The following is a 25413-nucleotide window of genomic DNA, read 5'->3' as shown; positions in this document are numbered from 1 at the left end:
GAGAGCCCTTCGGGGGCGCAGCGCCCTCCACCCCCCTCACCCACGCTGGGCCGCAAACGTCAAGCCTGCGGCCGCGGGCTCACGCCCCTCTCCTCTGCTCCATCCTTTAGGAAGACAGCAGACTCGGGCAAAGGGCTGCTCCCCCACCCCGAACCCCTCATGGGTACCGAGGGGCCTGCATGATTCCCCTCGGTTCTGGGGGGGGTCTCTTGAAGCGGGCAGCACCCCTGGGCCTGTGCCCCCAGGCTCTGTGGACAGCTCCCCCTCCTCTCGTGGGGATTCCTGGACTGCGGTGGGGGGACACCCCTCCCGTCGTCCCTGGGAGAGGACATGGCCCCTTGAGCATCGGGGACCAGATACAGTCTCCCCCGTCACACACACCTCTGCGGCTCCGGCCGCCATCCGTGCGCAGCGCGGAAGAGGGGGGAGGCGCGACTGCAGGATGAGGAAGAGGGGTGGGGGGAGCCAGCGCCTCTGAGCCTTCCCCGAGCCGCCGGCCCCTTGCCCTGCCGCCGCCCCTGAGTTGGGGGGGAGAGGGGGGGCGCCTGTCAGTGTCGTCCTCCCCGTGGCCTGGCAGAGGGATTGGAATGGAGGGAGAAAGCGGTGGAGTATAGAGATGACTAAGACAGGGAGGGAGGCGGGCTGGCTGGGAGGGGTGGGGGGAGCCATTTGCACGACCTAATCCCCCTCCTGCCTCGGATCCCACAAGGCGCCGGGAGGGCCAGGTGGCAAGGAGTCAGGGGCCACCACCAAGACAAAGAGCCCTGGGTTTAGGGAGGCAGGCAGGGTCGTGACCACCCCCCAGGCTCTCCCCAAGAAGGGGAGACAGAGATGGGCTTTCCCGGGGCTGAGAAGGAGAGAGAGGCCGGTGCTCTCCCGGGGGGGCTGGAGGCGGAGTTGGGGGGGCTGGGCAGACTGAGGGAGGAGGCAAGAGAATTGCCGCTGACCTCCCCACTCTGTCATCTGCCTTCCTCACCTCCTTCAGAAACCCTAGCTTTCTTCCAATGACCTTCATGGGTAAAGAAGCGGATGACCTGTGCCAGAGAGGGAGGCAGGCAGAGAGGGCTTCCTCCTCCCCCCATCCCAGGGATGGCAGTTCTGGGCTGAGACATCCCGGGTCCCAAGCCATTTCTGCTGTGAAATCTCCAGCGAGTCACTGCCCTCTCTGAGCCTCAGTTTCCCCATCTCTAATATGGGCGATTAGACTGGATGGTTGTCCCCGCGCCTCAAATGACCTGGGAAGGCCCAGTGTCAGCCTCAGGGGTGAGAGAGAAGGATACTGCACTGAACGATGTATCTGTGGGACGTGGGAGAGCCACTGTGGGGGCGGCTGGGCCCATCTGATCAGCAGGGGGGGCGCCGTCTGTCTCCCAGGGAAGGGCTTCCAGAGAACCTCTTTCCTGCTCATGTGACCCCACCTCCCCCCAGAGCTGCAGAGATGCAGACAAGAGACACAGAGATGGTCCCTGTCCCTATGGCCTGACAGTCAGAGCGAGGGGGGTGGGAGGACCCTGGAGGTAATACAGCCCCTGAGCCCATCATGCTTTAGATGACAGTCGTGGACATCCTGCACTTTTCAGGGTACAAACCACAGGCCTGCCTTTCCCCCCTCTACTCACACATGCTCCGTGCCTGCTGCGTGCTCTGGGCAGGGGGCACCAGAGGGCAGCTGACCTCAGCCACCGTCTGCCGGGCCCTTCCCCTGTGCCTCCTGCCAGGCTATATGGGACAGGTCACAAGAGCCCCGTGAGGCGGGTACTGTGATGACCACCCTGCAGGGGAGGAAACTGAGGCACTGAGGTTAGAGACCCTGTCCAAGGTCACAGGGCCAAGAAGGACCGTGTCTGTCAGGCTCCAATCTGGGGCCCGCACCACCTCTAAGAGCCCAACTCAGCACTGAACACAGGGACGTGCAGCTGCATGGGCCCCCACTTTCCCCATCTGAGGAATGGGCCTACTGCCAGCTGCTGCTCTGCCTTCCTGAGACATGGGTATGGGGCTCCAGCAAGTTCACGAGTGTAAAAGCCCCCTTTTATAGACACATGGAAGGGAGATATTGATGTTCAGTTAGGTTTGGGGCCTGTGTGGGCCAGGAGACCTAGCCACTGCCCTCTCGGAGTCCACCATCCAACCGAGAGAGGTACCTGGGGTAGACAGCACAGCAGGCCAGCCACAGCTGACTTCTGCAACTGTTAGCTTGTTGAGGGGTCAAGTGAGATTCAGACTCTGCCCCCAGAGGCTTGGACCCTCTCGTTGCCCTCCACAATCCAATAGCCTTTGACTGCGGCCCCGTGGGAGGATACTCAGGGAGGATACTGCAGGTCTGGGGTAGAGTAGGGGCCCGGCATGCAGTGGCATGCATGGGAATGCATCAATTGATTCTCATGAAAGCTAGTGAGGAGACCAGGACTGAAGTGGGACACAGGTCCACTGGGGTCCCCACAGTCTGCCTCGCCATGGATCCCCACCTCTACACCCTGGACCAGGTCCCCAGACCCGTGTGCATGGTAACAGCCGCCCTATCTCCTGGGGTTTCCCGGGAGTCAACCCCCCATGGAGAGGAAGTGGAAAATATATCAGAGGAAGCAGAGGCTGCTCCAGGCTTCCGGGCACCCAAGAGGGCCCTGTTGTCATCTCTGCAGTGGCGGTGGCCCAGGCAGCTGCCCAGGACCCTGGCAGGGCTGCTCTGGGTCTATGCTTTTTCTTTGTCTCCCTTTTACAGAAAGGAAGACTGAGGTTGATTCGTTCAGCCATCCAGCAGATGTACGTGAAGAAGAAAACTGGGGGCCATAGTCAACGCTAGGAGTGAAAAGGGCCACTTTCCACAGGGAGGTCAGAGAAGGTGTCTGGGAATCCGTGGCATCTGAGATGAGAACTGAGGGACAAGAAGTCATGTGACTATTTGGGGAGAAGCATTCTAGGCTGATGGAACAGCACATGCAAAAGCCCTGGGGCAGTAACGAATTTGGTATCTGAAGAACAGAAAGGAAGCGCTGTGGCTGGTGTTTGGTGAGCAAAGTGAACACAGCATGGGAGAGATAGGCAGGGGCCTCAGATTAAGCTGAGGAACTACGTTTGTTTTCATTATTATCAGAAGCTCATAAGTAGTGGAATGACTTGAGCTGCTTCCAGCATGTGTGTGACTTGGGAAGGGGGACAGGAAACAGGAGCAGAGGCTGCTGCGCTGGGCAAAGAGGGGCTGGACCAGGGCGTTAGCAGAGAGAAGGGGAGAACGGTGGAGTTCAGGATGTATTTTGGAGGATGGTCCCACAAAACCTGCTGGGGGATGAGATGTAGAAGGTAAGGAAAGAAGAATCCAGGATGACTTTAGCACCTCGACCCTGGTGGGCATTGGTACCATTAACGGAGTCTGGGAGGAGCAGGCTGGGGGTCGGAGGATAAGATCAGGAGTTTGGTTTTGAACTCATTGAGTCTGAGATGTCAGGTGGGCAGTGTGGTGATGCAAGTCGGAAGCTCAGAGGGAAGGCAGGCTGGAAATATAAATTTGGAAGAGATGGGATGTCAAGTCGTGAGCATAGATGAGATCATCTCGGTGGTGAGCGCAGACAGTGGAGTGTGCGTGGGCCCCCGGACACCCCAGCACTTTGTGAGCAGATGTCTGGGGCCCCAGGTTTCCCTTCATCTGCCCCCAGCTGCGTGCCCCTTCCCCACTATACCCATCCGGCACCAAGTCAGGTGTCCTGGGATAGGCTTCCAGGCTCCAGCACCCCTGGCCTCACTCACTCTGAGGCCCAGGCATGCTGACTATCGGGCACTGCCCATCTTCCCTCCTGTTTGGCCCCCCGGGCAGGCCAGGGCCAGCAGGAGTGTGACAGAGGGGCTGAGTGCTCAGGCTCTGGAATCAGACCTGGGTTTGCAGCTTAGCTCTGGTACTTACACTCTGGGCAAACTTGGGCATGTTTTTTAAACCCTGCCCAGCTGCTATTTCCTCATCTGTAAAATGGGGATAATAATAGCACCTCCATCACGGGACTGTGGCGAGTGTTGACATCATGCCCGTAAAGCACTCAGGGTCAGGTCTGGCCCAGAGGACGTGCTCATTCTGTTCCTGCCTGGGCATAGATACCAGCTGGGAGGAGAGGCAAGGATGCAGGTGGGGCAGGGAGCCTGGTGAGTGAGCCTCTGCCCAGAGTCCAAAGGGCAGCCTGGGGGATAGGGTTTTGGTTTCCTCTGCTGACTCTGCCTACCCCAGCTCAGGCTTACTGAGTTGTTGGTCAGTCACTGAGTCGTGTCTAACTTTTTGCAACCCCATGGACTGACTGCAGCCTGGGGATCTTCCCAACCCGGGGATCGAACCAGCATCTCCTATGGCTCCTGTGTTGGCAGGCAGATTCTTTACCCCTGAGCCAGCTGGGAAGCCTTTTGCTCAGGCCCCCTGCCTCCTGTCAATCCCCCGTGTCTGCATTCTGGTCCCAGCACAGACCTTGTGCCAGTCTCTGGCCTCTGAGAGCCCTTCTCTTGGTCAGCCCCAGCCCCTGCCATGGGGGACAGACCATTCTCCACTACTAGAATCTGTCTCTTCCTCTGAACACGTCAGGCTACATCCCATTTCCCAGATTCTGAGACTGAGGCCAAAGAGGATTAGGACATAATTGAGACATCGCAAGTAGAGGGGCAGAGGGAACTGACATCTCCTTGGCACTTGCAGTGCGCCAGGCCCTGAGGATAGAGCTGTGAACAAGCCAGACCCATCCCTGTCCTCGGGGGACTCACAGCTGAGCGGGACAGACAGAGGCTGCATTACACAAACAGCTCTTATGTTGTGGGTTTGAAGAAGGGTACCAGGAGCCTGATGTTGTAGGGAGCAGGAGTCGTCAGGGGGCCAGAGAAGGCATCTGAGCAGTTAGGTCTGCACCTGAGCGAAAATAGGACTTGGTCAGGCAAAAGAGTGAACCACTCCAGGAGCAGGGTCCCCCCTGAGGAAAGCCAGAGGTGGAACCCGGAGGAGAGAAGGGCAGTGAGGAACAGAGATCGCAATGAGATCAGGCTGGTCTGGGAGGCGCTTTGGGCCCTTCAGACACCCCGACCCAGAGAGCCCATGATGCTGTGCCCCTCCCTGCCCAGAGCATGCTCCTGGCACATGCCCTCAGCCAGACCTGTGTGCCCATCCCTGCCAGAGGACGTCTTCTCCAACCCCCTGCCCCACCCAGTGGCCCCAAGGAACTGGGAATGAAAGGTGACTCTGGCAGACAGCATCTGATCCCGGCGTCAGGAGAATCGAGTTTCCCTGCCTTGGCTGGGGTCGGAGGGTCAGAAACAGGGAGGGGACACAGGCAGGCCAGTGTGGAGGGGTCAGGTGGGAGCAGAGGCTGCCAGTCACTGAGGCGGTGCTACCAGGCCTGGAACAGGAGGCAGAAGTGGAGCCCACTTGCCGTATGTCTAAATATTCCCGTTATAAATCAAGCTAAGGAATTGCTAACTACAGTGTGTTCTGCCCTCCCACCTTGACAAACACACCTTCAAAGCAACCTGGCAGGATGGTGTGGAATTTAGAATTTCAGACTCCTCAGTTCTGAGATGGGGTAGGGACTCCCCGGGCTGCCCTCATCTTCCAGCTCTATCAGCCTTAGCCTCGAGGTTGCCTCCTCGCACTGAGGGCAGCCCGCAGGTGGGAAAGAACCTAGAGGTACACTTGAGACTGAGAGAAAGTTCCAGGGCACTTAAGTGTGGCCTAGGAGGGCTGCACAGGAGCCTCCCTGGTGGCTCAGTGGCAGAGAATCCACCTGCCAGTGCAGGAGATCCGGGTTTGATCCCTGGGTCAGGAAGATCCCCTGAAGGAGGAAATGGCAACCCACTCCAGCATTCTTGCCTGGGAAATCCTATAGACAGAGAGCCTGGTGGGCCACAGTCCATGGGGTCGCAAAGAGTCAGGCTTGACTGAGCAACCAAAACAACAATGACAAGGAGGGGTGCACAGGCTCCAGCTGGGCACCTTCCCTCCGTCCCCAGGAACCCCTTGCTTCATGGGAAGGTGAGGCCAGAGATCCCAGCAAGGATGGGGCCCAAGCTCAGGGCCCCGAGCCCCCAGGCCCAAGGGCAGTGCTGCTTATCGTCTTCTTGGAACCAGCAACCTCTTAGCAGGAGGAGCATCATCCCCAGTTTTCAAGTGGTGAAATGGCACAGAGAGGGTAAGGGACCTGCCTGAAGTCACACAGCGGTGCATCGGAGGCAGGACAGGAACCAGCATGGGTCTTCTGTCTCCATGTGAATGTCCACCCTCTTCACCCCAACCCCCGTGCATGCCTCTCCATACACCTCGGCTTCTCCTCCTCTGCTCTCCTGGTTGTCTCTCGGGCACTCTTGCCCCCTTCCTGGACTGAACTCTGGCTAAGGAGTACCAACCGTTTGCAGCAGTCAGCTCTAGCAACTTGGAATTCCTATGTTGTTGTTCAGTCACCAAGTCGTGTCTGACTCTTTGCAAGCCCACAGACCACAGCACATCAGGCCTCCCTGTCCCTCACCATCTCCCAGAGTTTGCCCAAGCTCGTGTCCGTTGAATCGGTGATGCCATCCAACCAGCTCATCCTCTGTCGCCCTCCCAGTGCCCCAGCCGGAGGCCCAGGGTCGGGTCCCAGCTCCTCTCGCATCCTCCCCATCCAGTGCGGCCTACAGACCCTGCGGGTGTTGCCCGAGTCCATCCCTTCTGTGCCTGGGCCATCATCACCTTTGTCCTACCCAACACCCAGGACAGACTCCTCTCTTGCTATTCTCCGTCGGGCAGCTCAGAACTTTCTAGGGCTTCCCAATCCGATGCCTCTGCTTGAAGCCCTTCTTAGCTCCCTGCCCTCCAAGCAGGGCCTTATCTCCTGAGCTGGGCCCCTGAGGCTGGCCGTACCCAGCTGGGCTTCCCCTCTGGGGGCCACCTAAGTATCTTACAGCTCATGCGGAAATGGGCTGTCCCTCTCCCTCACTCTTCTATTCTCTCTGCCAGGAAGGTGCCTCACCCCACCTCTGTCTTCTTCCTTCACTGGCTCAACCTCCAGATCTCACATCAGCCAACACCTCCTCTAGGATGCCTTCCCTGACCACCCTCGAACCCGTGACCTTGGCGTGTGGGGCAGGACTCAGTTTTCTCCCAGAATGAGGGACCACAGAGGAAGAAAGAGGCCCTTGACCTTGGGCTGAGAGCTCCTGGCAGAGGAGATCCAACCAAGGTTATTATGAACGTTTTACCTGTTTATCACTGTGCCACTCTTTTGTCCCCAATCTTAGCACAGGGAAATGAGGCCACCAGCCCAGAAGAGGAGAAACATCTCAGCAGGTGAATGCAATGCTCCCTGGCACACGTAGGCACCAAGCCCAGGATGGGCACTCAGGTGACTCACGACAGCACCAATGGGCAGTCTGCTAGTTAGATCCTTCTACAGTCAGAGTCTCGAGACATCCCCTCATTGGCCATAGGAGGGAGCTGCTGTATTGTGTCCCATTTCATGGATGGGGAAACTGAGGTTCAGAGCAGGGAGATCATTTAGTGGAGCTGAGATTCCTTCACCTCAGGCTGTTTGTGGTAAGAAATAACAAGCCAGGGACTTCCCTGGTGGTCCAGTGGCTAAGACTCTGTGCTCCCAATGCAGGCGACTCGGGTTTGATCCCTGGTCAGGGGACTATATCCCACATGCCACAACTAAGAGTTTGCATGCTGCAACAAAGACCCAGCACAGAGAAATAAATGAAAGAAATGAGGATCCAGAAGTAACTCCATATTGAGCGACTTGGGAAAAGTCCATGCTGAACTGTTAGACAGAGCTGCTACCCAAGTGTGGCTCAGAGCCCGGATCCATGAGGGGCACCTGACTTTGTCTCTCTGAGCCTGTTTATTCCCCTTCAAGTTGGGAAAACTGGCCATGCCAACCTCACACAGCTGTTTGAGCATCAATCAAGAGGCTGCAGGTTTCTTAAACAACTTTATTAAGGTAGAATTTACATGCTGTAAGATTCGCCCATCTTTAGTGCACACTTCAACGATTTTTAGCATATTTGTGCAACCATCATCACAATCCAATTTTAGACCACTTCCATCACCCCCGAAAGAAACCTCGTGACGATGCAGATTTCAGAGCCCCCGGAAGCATCCTTGGCCAGCAATCAACAATCCATCAGGGTTTGCCATGACTGTTCTTATAAGTGATAAAAATGTTTACAATGCTGAGGCCCAGGTGTTGGGGGTGATGGTGGCTTTTTATTTTTTCAACATCTTATGTATTTTCTGAAAAAAAATTTAATGAGAGAGCATATGATTTTTTTAAAGCAGGAGCAGAAGAAATCGTTTCCGTTTTGAAAGTATAAAGTCATCAACACTTGAAAGAAAGGGAGGTGGGGGGAGGAAGACAGGGAGGGAGGAAGGAAAGAGGCAAAGAAGAATGGTAGGAGGGATGGAAGGATAAGGTGAAAAGCAAGATGGCATGTTTTCTTTAATATTGAAGAATGGTTGTTGTGGGGAGAGTGCCAGGCTTGGAATCCAGGGCCCAGGGCACCAGTCTTACCCTGTCACCAACTCGCATTGTGAGCTTGGGCGACCCTCTTTCTTATGCCTCAGTTTCCACATCTGTACAATGAGGGCGGTGATGGGAAAAATGGAGAAACTCCTTCCAATCAGTCTTTTGGCCGACAAGGGTGTCCCGAACGCCTGCTCCGTGCCAGGCTCCGAGCTGGGTGCTGGGAATACCGTGGTAAAGAGGGCTAACCCAGGCCCTGCTCTCAGGACATTAGAATACCAGGGGAAGCTAAGGCCAGGGCTGCCCTGAAATCTTTAAACCTCAGCTGGAAATTCATGGGCTGTGTGACATGGGCCAGCCCAGGGCCTCCTGGGGCGGCAGGAACAGAGAGGGACTTGTTGCCTGGGGGCAGTCTCACCTCCTCCCCACTGTATTTCTTGGCCCACCCACTCCCTCGCCTCCACCCTGGCTCCCTGCTTCAGAAGGCACCTCACAGTCTGTTGGGCCCCTTCCCTTCCACTTCCAAGGCAAGATTGGGCTGGAAATATTCTGGCCTCCACCCACTCTTCTGGCCAGCCCCCAGGAAACCTATCTTCCAGCTCCCTCCCTGCAGCATCAATTGATGACATGGTCCTGGGAACCCAGGCTGTGTGCTCAGCTCCCTCAACTTTTATTTCTCGTCATTGCTACCATGCCTGAGTACAGACATTAAGTTATATAGGCCTCGCAGAAACCCATTTTGCTGATAAGGAAACTGAGATTCAGAGACGTCTGATGATTTATCCATAGTCACACAGCTCAGACATCCAATGCCGGGCCTGTCTGACATCAGAGTCCAGGAAACAAGAGACTTACAAGGATGACCACCGCTGGGCGCACGCCAGCCCAAGCATGCTACTTTCTGGTGGTATTTGAGCTCAGCAGGACTTGGGAACCAGGGTCCCAGAGCAGTTGTCAGACTAGGAGTGGCAGCTCTGGGTATAATTCCTCCAGGCCCCTCTGGGGTGACAGTGCCAGTTCAGATAGGCCGTATGTGGTGCCTGGAGGTGGTGAGATGTGTTTATTTCATCCCCCCTGTGCTTCAGGTTTGAAGGTACCTCTGCAGATGGCAAGGCAAGGCCTCCCCAGGAAACCACCATCTGTCCAAAATGAGTGGGAGGAGCTGGCATGTCCCCATCCACCCCTCCCACACGTCAGTCGAGGCTGGTGGGCCTGGCACACTTTTCTCTGAGCACCTGTTCTGTCCTCTCTTGGGCAAACCAGGAGCTTAGTGGGAGGTGCAGAGGTGGCTCTGGCGGGAGACCAGATCAGGCCCAAATCTCCAGTGCGAAGGCGCCAGGGGACACCTTATTTTTTTTTAATATTTATTTATTTTTCTGCACCAGGTCTTAGTTGCAGCACAAGGGGGTCATCGTTTAGTTGTGGCATGTAGGATCCTGATCAAGGATCGAACCCAGGCCCCCTACCACTGGACCACCAGGAAGTCCCCAGGGGGCACTTTAACTGAGGGTATGGGGCAGTCTGTCCAGGTGAAAGGAGGAAGCTGTGGAGTTGCTCAGCCATGCTTGCTCCTTCCAGGGTTGCCTGAGCCCCTACGATAGCCCATCCTGTGCCCAGCATGAGAATCCTGTGCCCAGCGTGAGAATCCAGAGGCCAGTGAGGCACTGAGTCTGGATGTGGAAACAGCTGTGCTCATCACTGCCTGTCCAGGCATGAGCCTAGCTGAGAAGCAGGCTTCCGGGTCCTGGGCCCATCTCAGCCATCCCTTCCATTGCTGTGCGGCCTCACAGCTCCCTGCCCGTCTCTGGGCCTCCGTCCTACCCCCTGGACAATGACAGGGAATGAGATGTTCTCTGAAAACTCCTCTTCCTTGAGGTCCATCGTTTCCAGCCAACATTATGTGGTCAGGATCCTGAGATCCAATTCAGTGCCTGGAGGAGGTGAGGCAGACGGTTCTTCAGGATCTTGGATTCCTTGCTGAATTTTGGGAGGATTCTCCGAAGGAGGGGGGCTGAGGACAGGAGGCTCTCCTTGGCAGCCCCCTCCAGCTGCTGAGTGCCCACTGTGTTCCAGGCATGGGCTAAGGCTCTAGGAATCATTGTGCAGCCATGTGTGGTCATTTATGATGCCTCCTTTAGATCATGTGGTTTACAACTGAGGACCCTGAGGCCCTGAGGGTGAAGCAACTTGCCCAGGGGCACCAGGCTGGGGAATGGCCAAGTCAGGACTCGAACCCAGGGCCTCTGCCTGGCGCTGGTTCCTCATCACCGAGCCAGGAGCCTTAAACTTGATGGGAACATGGGGATTGTGTTTAGAATCCAGATGCCCTCCTCCCCTCCCCTGCGCCCCCCAACCCTGAAGATTCTAACCCAGCCTGTCTGAGGAATGTGCATTTGAACAAGCCACCCAGGGAATTCTGAGAGCCTGGGCCAGGGCCAAGATGGGGCCCCTCGCCACCTGGGCACCCATCCCCACCCCAGCCTGGGAAATCTGGGTCTGAGTAGGCACTGCTCCCACACATGCTCTGTGCTCTAATCTCTGCTTCCCATAAGCTGCTTGTCCTTTAAGTAGCCCTGGGAGGCAGCAACTCGGAGCAGGCTGGCCCAGACCCCTGATCACCCCTCCAGCTGGGCTCTGGGTTCCCCACACCCTCTATGTGGCACCTCAGGGACCTCCACCCCTCAGGCCTGCCAGGGCCAAGTGGGTCCATCTGTGCAGGAAAGGGGTGAGGGGGGGTGGTGCTCTCAGGCTAGAGCTCCAGGGAAGGTTCATGTCTCTGCCTGGGGAGGGGCTCTCTGTGGGGAGTCCCATCCTTTCCAGCCCTGCCTGCAGTTTCCATGGCAACCACTGTTGCCATGGTATTGCTGGGTGAGGAGAAGGTGGGGAAGAAGGTAGACCCCAGGTCCCCATATCCTCCCCAGCCTCTGTGAGCTGAGATGCCCTATCTCTCTAGTCCTGGGGGGCGGGTCCCAAGTACTAGAGGGTCACCCTTGCAAAGAAGTCAACGAGTAAGGGGTAAAGACAGAGACAGGAAGTCCCTCCCCCCCCCAGTTAACCACCGCCCCCTCTGTGCTGCCTGGTGCACCTCCATTCCAGCACATGTCACACTGCATCACATTATCTGTTTACTTGTCTGTCTCTCCCACCACGCTGTGAGTGCCTTGGGGTGGGAACCGTCTGACTCATCACCTCCCATCCCCCGGGCCCAGCACAGGGCCTGGCACAGAGCAGCTGCTCCCAAATATGTTCTACACTGAATTTAATTGAATTACATAAAAAGCCAAGTCTGGCTCCTCAGGTTTAGAGGGCAGCAGAGTTTGATGTTCCCAGGCTCTGGGGTCCGACAGCAGTGGGTTTGATTCCCCGGCTCTGCCATTCCTGACTGGGTGACTTTGAATGAGTCATTTCACCTCTCTGAGGCCTTGGTTACCTCATCCGTAAAGTTATCTTCTCCATATGAGAGCACTTTTTGAGGACTTGGGGATTCAGTTCGCTTTTATTATTTATTTTTGGTTCCATTGGGTTTTCACTGCTGCCCGCGGGCTTTCTCTAGCTGCAGTGATCAGGGCCTACTCTTCGTAGCAGCGCTCAGGCTTCTCACTGCGGTGGCTTCTCTTGTTGCGGAGCACGGGCTCTAGACGCACAGGCTTCAGTAGTTGTAGCGCACTGGCTTAGTTGCTCTGTGGCATGTGGAATCTTCCCTGACCAGAGATCAAACCTGTATCTCCTGCCTGCATTGATAGACGGCTTCTTATCCACTGTACCACCAGGGAAGTCCTCAGCGCCCATTTTTTTAATGTAATTTTCTGGCCATGCCACACGGCATGTGAGCTCTCTGTTCCCTGACAAGGAACTGAACCCGCGCTCCCTCAGTGCCCATTTATTAAGCACCTCTTGTAATGGAAAAGTGTGAGCCCTGCCCTTCTGAACCTCACAGTCTTGCGCAAATGAAAAGCATTTGCCTGGCACCTAGAAATGATGGATAAATGCAGGATTTATCATGCTCCTTCCCCACAAAGTGGCTGACTCCTCCTCATTAGTCTCTGCTCTCCCCAGAGGTGGGGCAGGGTGAGGACAGAGAATGGAAGAGCCCTCCCCAGGGCCCCCAGATGAGGCCTTGAACCCAGAAGCCTGGGCTGATTCTGTTGTTCCGGGGACACTCTGCCCTTAACCTGAGGCACAGAAAGCTTTGTGAGTCCAGGTCAGGCTCTGGGCTCCGGGTAGGGCATCCAGGTTTCTGTTCTGGCTCTGTCCCAGCCCTATAGTATCTTGAGTGTATGCTTTCCCCTCCCTGGGCCTTCATGTGCCTCACCATGAAGGAGATCTCTGTGGCCCCTTAGCTCCCCTCTTTCCTGAATCCTGGCAATCCCCTGTTTCTAATCCCAGTAGCCTGATCCCTGAAGAGGCCTCCACATCACCCTTGTGCTGGCTTGGGTGGGGCTGTGGGTAAACAGGTGGAGTGATGAAAAGAGCTGACAGGACAGAGAGAAGTGGCACCCTGAAGAGTTAGCCAGAAGGACTGCTGAGGCTGAAATTGACATAGCAGATGTCTGAGGAATAGACATCAGGTCTACAGGCAGGAAGTGACTTTGAGACCCCCTCAGTCCAGTCATTCAAAGGGATCTGGGTCTGCTGGGAGATAATGGGCAGAAAGCCTTCACCAGAGGGTCAAACAGATCTACTGCAGGGTCTAGTAGATACAGGCTGGGCAACATGAATATCTCTGAGCCTCAGTTTCCTCATCTGTAAAATGGGGATAATAATACTGTCTTCCTAGTGAGGCTGTTGTGTAGAGTCCATGAAATATTGCCCACAAAGAGCCTGGCATGTGGTAGGCACTTAAGAAGCATGAGTCCTTTTCCTTGTTTCCTCCTTTCCCTCATCCCCCTCATCCTCAACCCCAGCCAGATGGGGCCAGAAAAGGGGAAGTGAGATCCTGCCTTTCCCCACAGCGGAAAGGAGGGGACGAAGTGCAACTCCATTTCCTTGGCACCCACTCTGTGGCCACCGGACATTTGGGCATTGGGGTGGGGCACCTCATGCCTCAGTTTCTCCTGAGTTGAATGGCAGTGATTGAGTTGGGGCAGGGACTTCCTGTTGGCTCAGAACCAACACAGGGCAGACTGAGAGAGGTCTGAGGGTCAGTTCAGACTCACAAATTCTGTGACCCAGAGGACTTGAGGGTGGTCTTTTCCACCTTTCTCAGCTGCCCTCTCCCCTTCATGAATCCCTTGGGCTGAGGTGTGGTGAGGCACTTCCGGGGAGCTTTGAGGCCCCCGGTGGCAGGACAGGCGTCCCTGGGACACAGGGAGCCTCCTCAGACCTTGACTCTCCTCTCACCCTCAATTCACTGCAGGGACTTCTTGCCCCGAGGTTCTGGCATTGTCACGCGACGCCCCCTGGTCCTGCAGCTGGTCAATGCTACTACAGGTATGGGCTTCCCCTCTTTGGACCTCATTCCTCATCTGAACAGCAGGGATAAAAATGCCTGACGGAGAGGAGGCCTTGTTGTCGGGGGAGGAAGAATAAGGCAGTGTTTTGTGTGTGTGTGTGTGTGTGTGTGTGTGTGTACGTGAGGGGTCTTTTCCCAGTGGGAGATGAGACCCAGGAAAGCTTTGGTTATGATGCTTTCTCCCCCGCGCCCGGCTCCTTCTGGGGCAGAATATGCCGAGTTTCTGCACTGCAAGGGGAAGAAATTCACTGACTTCGAAGAGGTGCGCCTGGAGATTGAGGCTGAGACCGACCGGGTGACCGGCACTAACAAGGGCATCTCTCCAGTGCCCATCAACCTCCGCGTTTACTCGCCGCACGGTGAGATCTGACCCTGGCCCCGCCCCCGGCCTCTCAGCTCCCTCGCCGAGTCCCGCCCCTTAGGAAACCGTCTCCTTGGCCCCGCCCCTTAGCCGATGCCTCACGGGCTTCACTCCTCGGCAGGTCGTATTCTGGCCCCGGAACCGAGCCGTGGCTCCGCCCACCTCTGGCCACGCCTCTAACGGGTCTCCGTTCTAGCCCTCCGCGTTTCCCTAACCCCACCCACCTACGGCCACGCCCCCAAACACGTCCTCTCTAAACCCGGCCCTGTTCCTTAATCCCCCCGCCTACGGCCACGCCCCTCGCCTTGAGCCCGCCCTCTCGCCGCCCTGTCCAGTGCTGAACCTGACCCTAGTGGACTTGCCTGGAATGACCAAGGTCCCGGTGGGGGACCAACCTCCTGACATCGAGTTCCAGATCCGGGACATGCTTATGCAGTTCGTCACCAAGGAGAACTGCCTCATCTTGGCCGTGTCCCCGGCCAACTCTGACCTGGCCAACTCTGATGCCCTCAAGGTCGCCAAGGAGGTGGACCCCCAGGGTAGGTTCCCACAGGCGGCCGACAGGCAGGGCCCCGGGGGTCTATTCACAGGGTAAGGGGGAGCCACCGGAGGGTCTAAGCGAATAGCAGTGGGATCATATTTATGCCCTTAAAAGTCGTTTGGGCCACCGTGGAGAATGAATGGGGGCGGAGCACAGGCAGGCAGTGAGTGAAGGAGGGAGAGGGCTGGGAGATAGCGGGAGTGTGGTGGGATCGGGAGTGCCTGGGGTCTTCTGTATGAGGGCGAGTGCAGATGTAGACAGCCCTCTCCTGCCACATCCTCCCCACCAGGTCAGCGAACCATCGGGGTCATCACTAAGCTGGATCTGATGGACGAGGGCACAGATGCCCGCGATGTTTTGGAGAACAAGCTGCTCCCGCTGCGCAGAGGTAGGTAGGCCATGCCCCTGACCCACGTGATAGCCCTTCCCTTTCACCTCCAGCCCCTCACTCCCTGCAAGACTGAATGCCCCTTGACCTCCACCCCACCCACAGGCTACATTGGAGTCGTGAACCGAAGCCAGAAGGACATCGATGGTAAGAAAGATATCACAGCTGCCTTGGCTGCTGCACGCAAGTTCTTCCTCTCCCACCCTTCCTACCGCCACTTGGCTGACCGCATGGGCACGCCCTACCTGCAGAAGGTCCTCAACCAGGTAGGGGCTCAGGCCAGGATGAAGTCTGGGAAACCAGCCTGAGAACAGAGTCATTGAAGTGTATTTTGGGAGGGTTGCCCACTGTCCCACAGTGAGGTAGCACCCGAGCTTCGTTGCCCCTTTCCTGGGGCCAGGAAGGGAGCCCTGGCACCCTGCCAGGATGGAGGGTGTCATTGACGAGGGCTTGGGCTTAGGGGCTAGGACTGGAGCGTACTTGGCTGAAGACCTTTGTACCTTCTGAAATGGGGAGAGGCTGATCTGGGGACAGGTGATCCCAGGGGACTCCTTGGATATTTCTCTGCCTGGAATGGGGCTTCCAGAATCACTGAGGTGTGTGTGTGTGTGTGTGTGTTGACAGTAGGGAGACAGTGTGACGTGGGGCAAAGTTGGGGTCCCTGGAGGCCATACACCTTGTTTCTAATCTCAGCTTCGCCTCACCCACCAAGACTTTCCAGCTCTCTGAGCTTCTATTTCTACATCTGTAAAATTGTGATAAGACTCATTTCTTACAGTCATTGTGCATTTCAGGGAGATACTGTGTGGGGTGACCTAACCAGAGTCCCAGAACTTGAGAATTACCTTAAGGGAGGCCTTAAACCTAGAGGGCACAAGGGGGCAGTCTTCCAGTCATCACTGCCCCTGATTTATTTCATCTGGTTCTTGTGGTGTCTAACACTATTGAATTAATCAAAACCAGGTGATTTCCAATAAAAATCTAAATTTCTGGCTTCTATTAAAAATGGCATTACTGACTCATTAGTTCAATTAAAACACCTCTGTGAGCACCTACTGTGTGCCAGGCAGCTTTCATTCCGGTGGGCAGGGCAGTGGTGGGCAGGGCTGTGGCTCTGCACCTCACCACGTCCACACGGGCCCCAGACATCCTGGTCCCTACCTGGTCCTGTGGGCTTTCTGGGTCTCTGTGACCATGGTCTTCATGCTTTCCTCACCCCTACCCCCCAGCAACTGACAAACCACATCCGGGACACGCTGCCAGGGCTGCGAAACAAACTCCAGAGCCAGCTGCTGTCCATCGAGAAGGAGGTGGAGGAGTACAAAAACTTCCGCCCTGATGACCCAGCACGCAAGACCAAGGCTCTGCTGCAGTGAGGCCCTCCCCAACCCCTGACTCCCCATTGAGGAGCTGCCCCTCCTGCAGCCTTTCAGCACCACCGGGTCTCTCCCTGGGCTCCCTGCACTGGGTTGCTGCTGCCCCCTCAGGTGACACCACTCTCCCCAGGATGGTCCAGCAGTTCGCTGTAGACTTTGAGAAACGCATTGAAGGCTCAGGGGACCAGATTGACACCTATGAACTGTCAGGGGGCGCCCGCATCAACCGGATCTTCCATGAGCGCTTCCCTTTCGAGTTGGTCAAGGTAGGCAGCCCCCCACCCTGGGGCAGGAGGGTTCACCTCCCTCCCACCCACTCACCTACCTAGAACTCTCTCACACGTATGTTGGTTGACTTAACTAGAGGCCCTGGTGCCAGTCCTGGGAGTGGGGTGGAGCCTGTCCTGACCTCCCAAGTACAAACAGAGGCCCTGACCAGCCATCTCTTGGTCTCCTACACAGATGGAGTTTGACGAGAAGGAACTCCGAAGGGAGATCAGCTATGCCATCAAGAATATCCATGGCATTAGGCACGTATGGGGACTGGGGAGGGAAGCCGAACCCTGGAAGGCAGAAAGGGTCTAGCGCAGAGGTAGAGGGAGTGATGGAGTGAGCTCCCCTCGGGAAGGATGAAGAGCCCTAGTGCTCAGTCTCCTCAACCCCGACTTTCCGGCTTCCAACTTGGACAGGCTCTGGCGAGGGGCACTGGATAGGAGACCCGGGCTACCCCAATACCTGCCGCCTGCTGCCTGCCTTTGCCTGTTCCTGGGCACAAGGCTTGGCGGCTAGACTAGTTGGGTACAGCCCAAGGTACAGGTGGCAGGGGCAGCACCCTCTGGGCTTGGGTCCCCTGCCCATCCCCAAGGTGAGACAGCTCCCATCAGTCGTCTCCAGCACAAAGTTGCCCAAACCAATGGGTAGGGCCTGAGATAGGCTACCACGTGTTGGTCTGTGAACCTTTTGTGATGGAATGAGGCCTCTCAACCCTCCAGACCCTCCCATGATCCTGTTAGCCCAAAGTTGGCCCCATTCCGCCCCACTTCCCTCCTTCCAGTCAACACCAAGGCCAGTGGAGCAGGAAGGAAGACTGGGAAATAGACCAGTCCTTAAAATCTTAGCCTCTGCTCCAGGGATCCAGAGCTACACTGGTCCTTCAACAAGAAAATTTAAAACACCCGCTATGTGCCTAGGCAGTGAACCAGACCAAAATGTCACTGCTTTAATGCAGGTTCCATTCCAAGGTTTGGCATGAATTTACAGACTGCATTGGCTAAGGCACAGGAAAAAAAAAAAATCTCTCTCCTAGTCTTAAAATAAAATGCTTTCTTCCCAGTAAGGCTCTCAGAGACAACCCAGTTCAGCAGTTTTCAAACCATTTCTAGCCACAGAACGTTTTGTAGGAACAGAATCTGAAGACAAAACAGGACATATGCACCAACTATAAGCAGACCTTACCCTGAAAAGCATCAATTGAAAGACCTTCATTAGAGTCCCTCCTGCCCATTTTACAGATGGGAACACTGAAGCCCAGAGAGGGGTAGTGGGAGGACCCCGAGGGCAGAGCTCAGGGGGTCGGGATGGGGCCCTGGCCTGGTACTCCTGGCAGGAGCTGGCCTGTGACACTGTGCCCTTCTCCTGCTCCGGGCATTCAGAACCGGGCTCTTTACCCCAGACATGGCCTTTGAGACCATTGTGAAAAAGCAGGTGAAGAAGATCCGAGAACCTTGTCTCAAGTGTGTGGACATGGTTATCTCGGAGCTAATCAGCACCGTTAGACAGTGCACCAAGAAGGTAACTGGCGCCCGGCCAGCCCCTCCCACCTCTGCCCCGCCCTGCTCTGCTGCCAGGCGCTCCTTCCCCACCCCACCCCACTGCCCCCTAGTAGCATGTACAGACCTCAGCGGGGCGGGGGAGGCAGGCCACCGCAGTCCAGGAGAGCGGGACTCTCTGAGGGGGCCTCAACCAACCCTGGCCCCCAGGCTGGGGGGACCAAGGGATTAGACATTGGAAAGACAGATATGGCAGTGGTTATTTGCTCCGAGAGCCCACCAAGAGCTCCCCCAGCTCAGGGAGAAGAAGGGACTCAGTCCCCTTCCTGCTCCCAGAGGTGGAGTCATCTTTGGGGTCTCCAGGGAGGGGTCTCAGGGAAGTCTTGGCCCTGGAGACAGAAGAGGTACAGGACCTTCTTGGGTGCCGCCCAAGGGGCCTGGACAGCCAGAGGGATCCAGAGGACCCAGGTCAAGCAGGTACCCCAACTCCCTACCGTCCTTCATCTTCCCCATCTCACCCCCACCCTCACTCAGGACCCTCACTCAGGACCTTCCCTGTCCCTTCCATCCACATCTAGACTTCCAGGGACAGAATCCTCCTCCATCTGCCTCACAGAACCACTCAAGGAGGGCAGGGCAGGGCAGGGAAGATGGTACCCATTTCACAGCAGGCAGACTGAGGCTCGGGAGATCAAGTGACTTGCCCAAGGTCATGTGAGCTCAGAGGTGGCAGAGCTATAACTCCGAGCCAAGGCTTTGGACTCCACCCCCTAGCCTCCCTTCCTCTCCCCTCCCCACAGCTGTCCTGGCCCCTCTCTATCACCATCTTCACTCTTTTCTGTCTTTCCTCTTCTCTCTCTGTCTTTCCAAACTGAGCTCCTCCAGACTCCACTGGAGGAGAGGCACAGGATGCCCCTTGAGGAGAAAGGGAAGGGCCGGAGTAGGGCAGGAAATAGAGAATGGAGACCAGGCAGCTACACACAATTCTGGGAGGCGTCCTCTACCCCACAGTCTAGTAAATGGCGCCCCCTGGAGTTGTGCAGTGCACCGCCTGGGCAGCGGGCTGCCACGACCTTGGCAAATAGGGAATGGTGCTGGGCTTTGGAGGCGGGACGAAGCAAATACAGGAGGTTCTGGGAAACCTAGCATTGACCAGAATGGAGGTGAGTGGAGTCCGGGCCTGGGTCAGCTCCTCAGCAGGACCCCGGGCTGTGACAAAGACAGCGCTGGAAAAGAGAGAGGGGGCAGGCTTCAGGGTAGCTGAAGAGTCGCGGAGCCAAGCCCTGGGAAAGAATATGAACTCAGTAAGGGCCCTTGGATGGTGCCGGGGCTTGGTCCCTCAGACCCCTCCCATGCCCTCAGAGCCCTGGAGGGGGAGGTGCGGCGCTTGGCAACACCCGGGAGGTGCCAGTCTGGGTGGTAACAGGAGGGCCAGGCCCAGCGCTCACATTGTCTTCTCTCCTCTCTCTCTTTCTCTGTGTTGGTGTCTCTCTCTCTTCCCTCGTGCCCCTGCCATCCTCCACCCTGCACCCTGGCTCCGCTTGGCCTTCACTCCCCTCCACCTCCTCGCCCTCCCACCCCTGGCTGCACCCCGTCCTGCCCCCCTCCTCCTCCCGGGTGCAGGACGGGCCTCTTCACACCTGACCTCGCTTTTGAAGCCACAGTGAAAAAGCAGGTGCAGAAGCTTAAAGAGCCCAGTATCAAGTGTGTGGATATGGTAGTCAGTGAGCTCACGGCCACCATCAGAAAGTGTAGTGAAAAGGTATGATGGCCGCCTGGGAGGGGCTGGGCCTGGCCATGGCTTCCTCACGGCCAGGGCCTCCTGTGGTGGGCCGCAACCAGCTGCTGAGCAAGCCTGGCGACCTCTCAGCACTCAGGTGGACCCAGGCCAGCCCGGATGGCTCCTGGCTCTGAGATCTGGTGCCAGCTTCTAACCCTGGGTCTACAGTCCTCATAATCCCTTCAGGTCCCCACCTCCGCCTAGCAGACTGCTCTCACCCAAGCACCCTCGGTGGTGCCTTTGACAACAATGATAATAAGGAGCTGGATGCTGTTTATTGAGCACCTACTGTGTGCTAAGCACTAGGCTAAGTGCCTGCCCTTGTTATCTAACCTCATCCTTCGAACAACCCCAAGCAGTGGATAGTCTTATCCCCATTTTACAGATGACAAAACCGAATCTCAGAAAAGAACAGCAGAATGGGATTCAGGTTTACGGAGACCAGGGGAAGAGGTCTTGAATCAGGGCCTCCTGGGCCAGGGGAGCCATCCCAGTCCCAACACTAATTTGCCTAAAGGCATATTGGATTACTCCCTTGATTGCAATCCATACACGTTTGCCAGGGTCAGCCTCTTTTGAGTAGTCTCTGACCTTTCAGATGCCTTTTTCCTGTTTGTCTACTTCAGGGCATTTGGGGGATTTTTCACCAGATCATCTAAAGCAGTCCTTCCCAGAGGCCTGCATGAGTCCAGCCTTGCTTGTGTTTGAGAAAGCTCCTATGCTGGGAGGTGGGGGAATTTTTGCCTTAACTTCATGTCTCAAGTAAGGTATCACAGTTTTTGTGGCTCGTACACAATTAGTCCTGTGCGCCCCTTTCACAGTCCTGTCTCACTTTTGCTCACTTTTGTGCCAGATGGGAATGGATTAAGCAAATTAGCGTCCACTCAGTGCCTGATCCAGGTGGAATCAAATCTGAGCTGGATTCTCTATTGTAGAGTATATATCATGATATCTAAATCATGGTCCCACAACATCATGACTACTAAGCGATATGATCTTAACTTTTGTTAAACTAAAAAATACTGAGTTTTTTTTTTTTTTAATTTTTGGCTGCACCATGCATGTGAGATCTTAGTTCCCCAAACAGGGATCCAACCGAAGCCCCCTGCCGTGGAGGCATGGAGTCTTAACCATTAGACCACCAGGGAAGTCCCATGCATTTATTTCAAGCTGCCTCAAATCTCTTTACAAAACAAGACAATATCTAATTTTTTTTTTCATTTTGGTTTTTCCTAGTGAAAGTGATACATTCTCAAATAGATAAAATACGGAAAACCCCTAAGAATAAAAAGGAGGCAACAACCCTCCCTTTCAAGAGAACCACACTGAGACTTTCATACACTTTCTGTAAATACACTCCTCTTTTATTTATTTAGACTTAACTAGTTTATTTATTCTTTCAACTTTTTACTTTTATATTGGAGTATAGCCAATTCACAGTGTTGCAAGAGCTTCAGGTGTGCAGCACAGCAACTCAGCCGTACACATATAAACTACATATATAAACTCCCCTCACATCCAGGCTGCCACACACATGGTCCTTTAAAAAGAATGAAATTAGCAGTACTGATTTCATTCTGATCATACATGACTGTTACCAAAATACTCAAACTGCACAGAGAATGCAAAAGTCCCTATAACCCCACAGCCCTGGAGATAGCTGCTGGCAGCACTCCTTCCTTAACTAATTACACATATTCACCAGTTTTAACCAGAGATCACACTGACCACACTGATCCATGGGCTCTTCGTTTTTACTGAATAGTATGAACTGAAATCCTTGCAGTAGCTACATAAAGACTATGCCCTTGAACAACTGTACTGTATTCCACTGTAGAAATATGACATGATTTACATATTCAATATCCTATTGACAGACACTTAGGTTGTCTCAATTTTTTGTTTTTCGTTTTACAAACAGTTCTGCAGTGAATAGCTTTATAAATGTATTTGCACATTTATCCTGTTGTTTCTTTATAGCAAATTTCTAGTATAGAACTAGCTAGCAATGGATGTAAGCATTCACACTTTTGGTAACTTCTGCAAGATTTGCCCTCCAAAAAGTTTTAACCAATTTATTCTTCCAAACTATTTTTTCTATACATAGACTTATGTACATTATTAGGTACTCACACTGTGAATATATTAGTATCCTGCTTTTTCTCCCAACATTTTGGTGGGTGTTATTACAAAGTCAATGTGAGCATTTCTAATGATTGCATAATATTCTATTGAATTGATTTATTACTGTCATGGTTTATTTAACCATTTTCCTATTGATGAATGCTGAAATTGTTTCCTGTCTTTCAATATTATAAATACCCTGGCAATGAATATCTTTGTGTATAAGTAGTTTTAATTTTCTTTCTCTAGGATTATTTCCTTAGGACAGATTCCTTGAAGACTGATTACTAGATATAGAAATTGTGAAACACTGCTGAATTGCATTCCAAAAAAGTAGTAATTAGGGTAAATTGTAATATGTTGGAAACAACCCAGATGTCCATCAAGAGGATATTGATTATAGTATTATACAATGAAAGACTAGTTGTTAAACGGGCAAGGGATATTTATTTCCATTCATATGTCCTTCCACAATGTACTATGGGGGGAAAAGCAGGTTTCAGAAAATAATATATAGAATTTAGGGGGAAAGAAATATATTTAAATGATAAATATACAAAAAGTAAAATACAATATAATAACCTACATAAATTATCAAGTTCTAAAGGCATAGTTATTAACCATTATTTTGAGAAGGCAAAGAACATAGGAATTTTTCTGTTTCTACTTCACAAACTTCAGTCATATTCAGATTTCTTATAGTGAGTTGGTAAGTTTTTGTAAGTAGACAACTGATCAACAAAGACTTTAGAGAGGAAAGCTTGTAAATTATTTATTTTTAAAAATGCCCTTTGATTGATTTAATGCATAGTAGTTTTTTGGTTTACATAGTGAAATTCACCCATCTTCATCTTTTTTTTTCCTCCCTAAGTCTTCCAAATTTAGCAACACCCTTCTGCTAATTATTCCTAGCCCTGCTGGGCTAAGCGTTTTCATCTCTGGATGAAATCTGGAGTTTACTGTCCAGCACAGGATGTGCTGCTCAGTCCTCTCAACAATGCCAAGAGGGAAGGTGCTATTATTACCCCATTTCACACATGGAAAAACTGAGGCTCAGAAGGGTCCAATCACTTCCCCAAGGACAGTCAGCAGGGCAGGGGGCTGGCTTTGAACCCAGAGCCATGTGGCTCCACGGCCTGCGTTCCTGACTCCTAAACAGTGGGCTCCAGGCTGACTGCCCCACTTAGCCAGGAACTGAGAGAGAAAAGATCCATTTTAAAAACTGGCTGAAAGTCCTGGAAATGCGCAGAGGCAGCCAGAATGGAAAAAGATGCTCAAAGGGAACAGAACTGCTCAAAGGGGCTGAGGCTGCCCTGTCACTTGTGACACGTGGAAAACTTGACCACTGTAGCGTCCAGGAGGTTAGTGGGAGAACTGGTCATGCTCTTTGGCAAACTGCTCCTCCTCCTCCCTCCCTGCCCCTACCCCAACCCCACCCTGGGAGGAAGCACTTGGGACCATCTCAGAGGAGGCTTTTCTGGTGGCCGTGACTCAGTCTCGAAAAGGAGTGACAGCGCATCCTCGAGCTTTGTGGGGCAGCAGGGTCCACCGGACCCCTCCAGCCAGCATTTGTTTTTAAGCCCCTGGTCTCAGGCTGCCTCTCTCCCAGGTCCCCTGAGCTTGGCCACATAAGCCACACCCTTGGCACAGTCATGGGATGGTTGGGAGGATGTGGCACCTCTCAAGGCTGCTTCTCCTGGGCTGACACCCAGGACGCTGCTTTCTTCCCCACCCTCCTGCCTCTCCGGAAGACCTCACCCCATCTCCTTGGCCTCCTTCTTGCCCTCAGAATCCCTACTTGTGACCCAGGCACACTAACCTTCAACTCTCTTCCCACAGAGGGGGATCCGCCTGAGAGACCTGAGCCAGGCATAGGAAGAGGGACAAGGTGTGGGTCTAGTTTTGCCCGGCCTGAGCCCCGCCCAGCAGAGGAGCAGGTCCCTGGGAGTAGACTCCTGTCCTCAGCAGTGCAGCAAGTCCCCCTTTCTGAGGAGTTGCTGGTTCATGAGCCACAGGGCAAAGGAGCCCATGTCTGCTCACCTTGGCAAGGAGGGCAGAGACATCCATCCTTCATTCATTCACTCATTCCTTCAACATTGCCCTCTTTGAGCACCGTGGTGTGCCCAACCCTGCCTCTGCCTTCAGGGCAATTACAGTCCAGTTTGGTGAGGGAAGAGGGTGTGTGTTGCAGGGGGTGGGGGAGGGGACATAGAGGTTATCATGGTGGACTTTCTGGAAGAGGTGACATTTCAACAGAATCTTGAAGGGGGAGTCCATCTGGGTTTTGTCCAGAGCCTGGCTGAGCTGGGGACAGAGTTCATAGGCCAAGGATTTGGAACAACTTCCCCTTTAGCCTCAGTTGATTAAAAACTAGGAGCGGAAGAGGGGTGCTGCTGAACTTCTACCCCAAAGGAGTGGGGCAGACACAGGCAGGCTGGCCAGCCAGCTTGGAGCCAGGCAAATGTGTCTGGGGGGTGGTAGTGCCAGGCCAAGGCATGCAAAGGGAAGAAGAGTTGGGTGGATTCTACCATGAAGGCCTGGGGCCCAACCAGGCCCCCCGCAGGGTACTGCTCATGCTGCTGCCTTCCCCCCCAACTCCGCATGCCACCCCACCCCCCAAGCATGCCTGTGCCTCCTGCATGGCCCTTGTGTGACTGTTGGTTTTCCCCTACCTCCCCTCCCCCAGCTCTTACAAGGAGCATTGCCTGTCCCCAGCCTGACTCAGGAGGCCAGCTGGCACCTTGGGCCCTGCCCTCCCCAGATTCTCCCCGGACAGTAATCTGCAGGCTGTTACCTGCCTGGTTCCCCACTTGAGCGTGTCTGCAAGCCTTTGAAAAGGCAAAGCGTAGCCCTGAGGATGAGTGAACGTTTGGGGAGCTAACTGTGCCCCCAAACAAAGGCCTCAATCGAATAGGTCTGTTTCCAAGATGGCTGCCAGCAAGATGGCTGCCGAGGAGCAGGCTGATTCCCAAGGCACTTGTGCGCATGGGAACTACCAGCCCCCATGAAGTTGCCCAGGTAGGCTAGTAAAGAGGGCCCAGACCTGGGAAGGCCCTTGAATTGCCATTTGGCTCCCACGACTGAGGGAAAGGGGTGGCCGTGGCTTGGTGCCGTCAGCTTCCTGGGCCCCCAAGTCTTGGGCATTTGGTGTGTCCCTCCCACCCCA

The 25413-nt window shown here is 54.5% G+C and overlaps 1 protein-coding gene across 1 annotated transcript in view; it reads left to right on the top strand.

The window, feature by feature from the left end:
- Positions 1–25413, top strand: part of DNM1 (dynamin 1) — a 54166-nt gene that overhangs the window by 10856 nt on the left and 17897 nt on the right. The window contains 9 exon segments of the mRNA XM_010856967.1: positions 13813–13886; positions 14118–14267; positions 14605–14808; positions 15100–15198; positions 15304–15464; positions 16428–16570; positions 16705–16840; positions 17037–17104; positions 19967–20119. Of these exon segments, the coding sequence (XP_010855269.1) occupies positions 13813–13886; positions 14118–14267; positions 14605–14808; positions 15100–15198; positions 15304–15464; positions 16428–16570; positions 16705–16840; positions 17037–17104; positions 19967–20119 (1188 nt within the window).

The sequence above is a fragment of the Bison bison genome, unplaced genomic scaffold (genome assembly GCF_000754665.1).
Source record: "Bison bison bison isolate TAMUID 2011002044 unplaced genomic scaffold, Bison_UMD1.0 scf7180017864375, whole genome shotgun sequence".
NCBI lineage: Eukaryota > Metazoa > Chordata > Mammalia > Artiodactyla > Bovidae > Bison > Bison bison.
This window is presented reverse-complemented; position numbering and strand designations above follow the sequence as displayed.